Below are 8,903 nucleotides of genomic sequence, written 5' to 3'. Positions count from 1 at the left end.
TTGCTGCTGTTCTGGCTTGCTTAGTTGGAGACACTTAGTTTCCAGTGATTTCGTTGACTTGATTGCACAGATACTATTTAAACTGAACTGAGCTGGATGATGACATAATTGAATTCAATGATGAACTGCATTTTTGCATTATTGACACACTATTTTGCTATTTAATGATGTTCAGTTGCTTTGTTACAATCTATATTGTATAAAACCGCTATATATATATATATATAGAGAGAGAGAGAGAGAGAGAGAGAGAGAGAGAGAGAGAGAAAGAGGTGACTTGACTTGGCTCTCTTCTTCTTCTTCTCAGTCCCCAGTGTTGGGCAAACTAATCAAAACATTTAAACAGCTTGTGTAAGATGTGTAAAAAAAAAAAAAAAAAAAGGAAACATCAGTCCACATACAATAGATGCATGACATATCAACATTACACCTCGTGTGCCTCAATGTTTACACTCTCTACATTCTCAAACACCTCTAAAGTAACCCTGCAAGCTTCACTCCAAACATGATGCTAAACTGCTGAACTGTGAGCCATGCATTTCGGCAAATATGCATGCAATGTTGTGTAAAGCAGCTTATATAATTCTCTTAATGTATATGTAGAGGATGGGCTGCTTTTTTGTTCTTTATTTCTTAGCTACATGGCCATGCATTTTAAATTCCTGTCTTTCATTAAAATCCTGTTCAGACCCATACAGTAGCCTATATCTACATGATTGTTTGCAGCTCTATTTTGCCAAAACGCTAGTTGTCACTGTCGACCACAGGAGTAAAGTGTGAACAGGAGGTGACGTTGGCTGACTTTCATGTATACAAATGTGACCTTCTCCGTCCAACCTGTGGTGTGTAATCAGCCTCACGGCTGTCATTAGGAGCAATCAAGTTCTATTACATTAATTTCCAGTGGACGTGAAGGTAACGCAGATACAATTTTTTTTCTGGTTACAAAGTGGTTGCTAATCATGGCTGTTAATGTGGTGTAAAAGTTGGCTCTCCAAAAGGTCAAAATACATTTTTTTTTATGTTGTCTGCAGAAATCATGGACTTACTCTAGAATTTTTTGCAGAAAATAGTTTTAGAGATCATGCCTTTTGAGTTTTGCGGCTTATCGACATAAAAAATACCAATATCTGACATTTTTGAACTGCTGTCATGTTCCAATTTAAAAGTAATGAATCACTTTGAAAAGAAAACTATCGATTTCACCTCAGAACTTCCAAGTGTTTTCTCTGTGTCTCTGCATCTACTCAGAAGATGAACATTGTGAATGACAAGTATTCAACAACAGTAGCTGTGCCGGTGTCGTAATGATCATAATAGCCTTAAATTGCATTATATAGTAGCTAGTATAGTCAAGTCAAGTCACCTTTATTTATATAGCGCGTTAAACAAAATACACTGCGTCAAAGCAACTGAACAACATTCATTAGGAAAACAGTGTGTCAATAATGCAAAATGATAGTTAAAGGCAGTTCATCATGAATTCAGTGATGTCATCTCTGTTCAGTTTAAACAGGGTCTGTGCATTTATTTGCAATCAAGTCAACGATATCGCTGTAGATGAAGTGTCCCCAACTAAGCAAGCCAGAGGTGACAGCAGCAAGGAACCGAAACTCCATCGGTGACAGAATGGAAAAAAAAACCTTGGCAGAAACCAGGCTCAGTTGGGGGGCCAGTTCTCCTCTGATCAGACGAAACCAGTAGTTCAATTCCAGGCTGCAGCAAAGTCAGATTGTGCAGAAGAATCATCTGTTTCCTGTGGTCTTGTCCTGGTGGTCATCTGAGACAAGGTTTTTACAGGGGATCTGTATCTGGGGCTCTAGTTATCCTGGTCTTCGCTGTCTTTCAGGGATGTAGAGGTCCTTTCTAGGTGCTGATCCACCATCTGGTCTGGATGCGTACTGGATCCCGGGTGACTGCAGTGACCCTCTGATCTGGATACAGACTGGATCTGGTGGCTATGGTGAACTCGGAATAAGAGAGAAACAGACTAATATTAGCGTAGATGCCATTCTTCTAATGATGTAGCAAGTACATCGGGCATAGTGGGAAGTGTTCCAGGTTCCCGTTTACTCTAAGAACTAAGAGTGTTTAGGTCCTATAATAAACACCTCTGTTTTTTTTCAGAATTTAGCAGTAAGAAATTACTCGTCATTCAGTTTTGCAAATTGGTGTGTTTCACCGGGCCGCGAAGAAATATAGAGCAGAGTATCATCAGCATAACAGTGAAAGCTAACACCATGTTTCCTGATGAGATCTCCCAAGGGTAACATATAGAGCATGAAGAGTAGCAGCCCTAGTACTGAGCCTTGAGGTACTCCATACTGCACTTGTGATCGATATGATACATCTTCATTCACTGCTACAAATTGATGGTGGTCATATAAGTATGATTTAAACCATGCTAATGCACTTCCATTAATGCTAACAAATTGTTCAAGTCTATGCAAAAGAATGTTGTGGTCAATTGTGTCAAACGCAGCACTAAGATCCAATAGCACTAATAGAGAGATACAACCACGATCAGATGATAAGAGCAGGTCATTTGTAACTCTAAGGTGAGCAGTCTCAGTACTATGATACGGTCTACATCCTGACTGGAAATCCTTACATATACATTTTTTCTTTAAGAAGGAATATAATTGTGAGTATACCACCTTTTCTAGTATCTTGGACAGAAAAGGGAGATTCGAGATTGGTCTATAATTAACTAGTTCTTTGGGGTCAAGTTGTGGTTTTTTGATGAGAGGCTTAATAACAGCCAGTTTGAAGGTTTTGTGGACATATCCTTATGACAGTGAGGAATTAATAATAGTCAGAAGAGGGTCTATGACTTCTGGAAGCACCTTGTGGCGAGTGGGGCGGGGCCGAGAGGCGTGGGAACGAGGAGTGATGCCAGGTGTAGTGATTGGAGATGAGCTACACCTGTGCCCCACCGCCAGTATCGAGTCCCACGTAGGAGATGGAAGGATATAAAACTGGAGCGACGACCGTGAAGGACGAGAGAGGACCAGGCCTGGGACATATTTTATGTTTTGGTTCCCGCCTCCTTCTTCCCGATGAATATGGAGATTTGTATATCGTTACAGTGGTGCCGAAGCCCGGGAGAAGGAGGGACGTGCTGCTGAAAATCCCTCGCCGCTGTGGTGAATCCGCAGTGCCCTCGAGCTGGCGAGGTATGTGCCGCCAGGGACGCTCGAGGCAGTGGGCTGGAGCGAGTGGCCGGGGACGGGCGAGCTCGCTGCCGGCCGCCCACGATATGGAGGGGCGGCTGCCGTCCGTGAGGGAGCGGAGGAGTCGGCGCTGTTTGCCAGAGGGCCGGAGCCTGCTGCCTCCGCGAAGGAATCCGGAGGGGTAGGGAACGGGGGACTCCTGCCGGCTGCCCAAAACTGGAGGAGCCGTCGCCGTCCACTGGGCGGCGGAGGAGTGTCGTGCCATCCGCCGGGGAGTAGAGCGCAGTCTCGGGAGTACCCCCCGGCCTGCGAGGGGCGATGGGGGTATGTGGCGAGTGGGGCGGGGCCGAGAGGCGTGGGAACGAGGAGTGAGGCCAGGTGTAGTGATTGGAGATGAGCTGCACCTGCGCCCCCACCGCTGGTATCGAGTCCCACGTAGGAGATGGAAGGATATAAAACTGGAGCGACTATAGTGAAGGACGAGAGAGGACCAGGTTTGGGACATTATTTTATGTGTTTGCTTTTTATTTGTGTTTTGTTTATTTTTGATTATTAAAGTGTTGTTGATTGTGCGCCGGTTCCCGCCTCCTTCCCGATGATTACAAAGGTTATATCGTTACACACCTCTTTTAGGAGCTTAGATGGTATCGGGTCTAACATACATGTTGTTGGTTTAGATGATTTAACAAGTTTATACAAATCTTCCTCTCCTATAGTAGAGAATGAGTGGAACTGTTCCTCAGGGGGTCTATAGTGCACTGTCTGATGTGATACTGTAGCTGACGGCTGAATGGTTGCAATTTTATCTCTAATAGTATCGATTTTAGAAGTAAAGTAGTTCATAAAGTCATTACTGCTTTGATGTTGGGAAATGTCAACACTTGTTGAGGCTTTATTTTTCGTTAATTTAGCCACTGTATTGAATAAATACCTGGGGTTATGTTTGTTTTCTTCTAAAAGAGAAGAAAGTAATCGGATCTAGCAGTTTTTAATGCTTTTCTATAGGATATGCTACTTTCCCGCCAAGCAATATGAAATACCTCTAGTTTTGTTTTCCTCCAGCTGTGCTCCATTTTTCGTGCTGCTTTCTTTAGGGTGTGAGTATGCTCATTATACCATGGTGTCAGACTGGTTTCCTTAACCTTCCTTAAGCGTAAAGGAGCAACTGTATTTAAAATGCTAGAAAAGAGAGAGTCCATAGTTTTTGTTACATCATCAAGTTGTTCTGAGGTTTTGAATATGCTAAGGATTCGGATACATCAGGAAGATAACTTAAAGCAGTCTTATGTGGTAGAAGTGATGGTTCTTCCATACTTACAATTTTGGCTAAATGAAGTTTGCACAAAACTTAATAATGATCTGAGATATCATCACTTGGCTGCATAATTTCAACACTATCAACATCAATTACATGTGACAGTATTAAATCTAGAGTATGATTTTGACAATGAGTAGGTCCTGAAACGTGTTGTCTTACCCCAATAGAGTTCAGAATGTCTATAAATGCTGATTCCAATGCATCTTTTTTATTATCAACATTATCAACATAGTATATGTCATGCTTTTCATGCAAACATTTAAACATCGGCTAATTCAACAAGCGTTGGCTCTTGTTTAAGGAATTATGTTTATAATAAGCTGTCAATGTGTTTTATAAAAAGCTTGAACTTATTGGTTCTGCACTGATTAAGCTGATTTTAAAAATTCCTCCCAATTTTTAGGTGTTTGGCTGTTTGATTCATACATTAACCATTTCAGCAATGACTGATGGAGGTTCAGAATGGTCAACTTTGAGCTGCTTTCAGAAGATGTGTGGTTTAAAAATGAGGGCAGATGCAATGAATGATTAAATACAATTTTATTCACTGAAGCCAACATTGTGTCCCTGATCTTTGTGGGCAGGCGTAAGACACGCTCATGCCAAGAGATCAGAACCAACACATCCAGTCTTCTGAACACAGGGCAACAGGCATATTGAACAACATTTACAGATTTAAAGGAGTATTACAGGATCACAGCTAAAAAAGGTATTCACGATATCTGAGTGTGGACCGCAACCGGTCCAACTGATGGCTAAGGCGCATTAAAACCAGCTGCTCTCCTTCAGTACTCACACAATTGCATTTTGAGAAAAGATCATACATTACAGGGTTCGCCAAAGTAAACGCACAAAGATGACGAGGCTGGAAGAAAAACTGACAAGTCGTAATGTTTACAATCAAGTTCAGTTGAGTTGTGTGGCATACATCACAGTAAACATGAGCAGTCTGCACCCAGGAGATTCACAAACAAACGTCAAAAACAGAGTGAGTGTTCCAGTCAAAATATTAGTATGACAGAAATGCATTTCAATCCTCCTGCTTGTAATTATGCAAGCCTCACTTTTGCATGATTTTTCATTAGAGCTGCTGTTGTTGTTTTTATTTTGAAACCCTAAAGTGTGCTTGCATGCCCCTTTCTTTTATGTATACACTTCTTCTGATTTTCTGCATCCTATGTAAAATAATAACAAATGCAATTACAATTCTAAAGTACTAAGTCTGTGTAGGAGGTGCACTGTTAAAGGGTTAATGCCAGAGTTACCAGAGTCACAAGAAGCTATTTGGTCTGGCGAACAACAAACATGAAACATAGTTGCACATAAAAGGAAGAGTCAATCTCTTCATATCACCATTCATAATGATGACAGTTTCGTAGTATTCATTACTAAGTGTGTACTGTATATACTGCTGAAAAGTAATGCAGCTTTTGATCTAAAAGTAGCGACGAATAAATAAAAATAAACATCATCTAAGTGCTTCTGTGTTCAGAACTGGACAAGAGAAATAATACGTCCTGCTATTTCACAGAGAGAAAAAAAATACAATGTAGATATGAACAAATTGTGTCTATTTGTCAAATTCTAACAAAATAAAGTGTCCTTAAAAATATTTCAAGTAAACAAAATGTCATAATAGACAGAAGGGACTCAAACTAATATCTGTAAATGTGAAAAGCTTTTCATATATGTTCCTTTTAAACCTTTAAATGTTCAAATAAGTAAATAGATCGGGCTTTGTTGGTGTGCAAAAACAAGTGTAGAACGTTCATATAGTGTTCACGTCATTGTTTTTTTCTGTATTGAAAATGACATCTTAGATTCAAGGTCAGCATCACGAGAAGCAACTGAAACGCTCTCAATTCCTTTAAAATCCTTGGTATTCGAAAAACTTAAACATGACGGCAAAAACACAGGAGCACAGACAAACTAACATGACTTTACACGAGTGAAAATGTACCTTCGGCTGTGTACCTTCAATAAAACCAACCACAGATTTGGTTACGCTTGAAAAACCTGTATAATGAAGTAACAAATCACTACCCTTTATAAAGCTCTCTAAAAGAACCAATAAAGTGCACTATAAATACTACTGTCATCTTTACAACAATAATGTTCTGAACTTAGAATGAAAAGTTCAAATATAGAAGTTTATAAAATACACAAAAGGAGCATTACTGAAAAAGCAGAAGAATACTCTTTACTTCAACAAACAGATAAAAAAATAAATGGCACAAACTGCGCAGCCGATGACCTTAACGTGAACGTCATCTAATCTCACAGTCTGAAATGCCGTAACTCAGCAAGTACCTCGAAATCATCATTAGAAAATAATCGGTTTAGAGTTTCGGACATGCTGGTACGATCCATTACCGCGTGCGTGAGAGTAGATATTACACTGAGAATTTGGTGATTTGTTAGTAAGTGGTTAGTACATTGAAAACGAAAGGTATTGTGACAAATCCTGCATCATATCCATGCATTGAAATCTTGAAGGATCCTAAAATTGACCCCTCTCTCTGCTGTCAGCTCAGATCCACTGTTTATTTGTCTATTAAATTAAAAGTTAACTCTCTGAGTGAGACTAGATCTACTGCCTAGCATATGTTTCCATCTGAAGAAAATACTTCTCTTGAGGGAAAAGCAAATTAGGGGAACAGCACAATCAAGAGACGGTCATGTTCTCAGAACGAAATCAGCGGCACTTTATTTTACAGACCTCTTACTATAATAACACACTTAAAAATAAAGGTCCCAAAAGGCCGTTTTTGCAGTCATGCCATAGAAGAACCTTATTTGGAACCTTTCAGTGAACAGTTCCTAAAAGAACCATTTTTAAAATCTAAAGAACCATTTCTGCATTTGAAAAGTTCCACGGATGTTCGAGGCTCTTTACAGAACCATTGATGCCAATAAAAAAACGTTATTTTTAAGAGTGTAACTGGGTAATAACATGTCATTAACACTGACTATAACCCTAAACCTAAAATTGCTCCGTTATTTCCACAAACGTACATCCTGTAAAATAAAGTGCAATCACAAGATCTTTACACGCTAACAAATAAAAAAGAAAACCACACTATTTGCTCAACAAGCACCTGGTCAAGGGACACCTAGAGATTTACAACTTCCAACCAATTGATCAATTTACATTTTACACAAATGTTTTCTGATACTGTTGGCAGATAAATAAATTACATCAAAGTACAGTCACGCGTGATATACAGTTGCTCTCTGACAGCAGGAGATGTCTATGTGACTTTAGGTGTTTCGGGCCGGTAGTCCTTCCGCTCGGACGTGTTGCGCTTGACTTTAGCGGCGGCCGGCTGGGACTCCTGGTTGAGAGATGGACTGGACTGAGACTTCTTCAGCGCCGCGTCACCGTCCCGGGTCGTCAAGAGCTCTTTCACACCCTCTTTCAGGAGCTTGACGTACATCTCGTAACGGCTTTCCTTCAGAGAGAATTCAGAAAATCCATTAGACTCCATAATAAAGTCATCAGCCACCGCTCAGCGCTAACAATAGCTCTGCTCACAGCCCTCACACTGTACCTTCAAAGCAGCATCTAAGGCAAAACGCCACAGCCAAAAACACTGGCCAGTTGTGAGATTTTGGGCTATTTTTTTACATTTATTTGAATCTGTTGATTTTAATTATACATGTGTCTTTAAAGGCTGAACTTCAGAAGCACTTACTCACATACCCAACCCTACAGTTTTATTCCCATCTATATTATGCAGGTTTTTACAGAGGGGTTTCTTCACATACAGTATATCGTCTCTCCACTTTGTAAACACCTTTAACTTTAGTATGTCCCAAAAAAAATAGAATTTTGAACTTGGTTGCATCTAGTTTTCATCCATTCTGTTCAGGAAATGTATCCAAATGAGTGCATATTTGTATAATGCTTAATTTGCATATTTAAAAGTATAATAAAAAATAATAAAATCTCTTAACCCTTTTTAAACCCTATTGAGCTGTCTTGGCTTGTAGTACACAAAGCACTCCTCAGGTGAAGTGCAGAAAACATTCAAATAAAGCTACTTACACACTAGTAAGCAACAATGTGAATTTTCTATTCTATGGGACTATTCTTTCTTCATCATTTTCAGTACTGAATAAAATTTATTTATAATGCATTATAATTTTAAGAGTCCACCATTTGGAATGAATATATATATATATATTTTTTTTTTTACTGATTTTGAGGTTCATTCTGAGATCGACTATTATCTAGGAAGGATATTTATGATGCTGAATATTAAGTATCTAGCCAAAGCAGTTTTGAACAGACTGTTTCAGGTGTACACCCGTGACGCCTTATGATGTTGCCTAAGTGAGCTACAGAGCTAATATCTGAATACTATAACAATTGACTCACAAGAGTGCTAAATATAAGATGAACTAAATCT

The 8,903-nt window shown here is 39.6% G+C and overlaps 1 protein-coding gene across 1 annotated transcript in view; it reads right to left on the bottom strand.

Annotated features, from left to right (window-relative positions):
- Nucleotides 1–5,014: 5,014 nt before the first annotated feature.
- The window catches only part of psd3l (pleckstrin and Sec7 domain containing 3, like), a 113,562-nt gene continuing 109,673 nt past the window's right edge, over nucleotides 5,015–8,903 (bottom strand). Inside the window, exon 17 of the mRNA XM_026273078.1 lies at nucleotides 5,015–7,943. Within this exon, the coding sequence (XP_026128863.1) occupies nucleotides 7,743–7,943 (201 nt within the window). The 3' untranslated portion in view covers nucleotides 5,015–7,742. The remainder of the gene's footprint in view (nucleotides 7,944–8,903) is intronic.

Source organism: Carassius auratus, chromosome 10 (genome assembly GCF_003368295.1).
Source record: "Carassius auratus strain Wakin chromosome 10, ASM336829v1, whole genome shotgun sequence".
NCBI lineage: Eukaryota > Metazoa > Chordata > Actinopteri > Cypriniformes > Cyprinidae > Carassius > Carassius auratus.
This window is presented reverse-complemented; position numbering and strand designations above follow the sequence as displayed.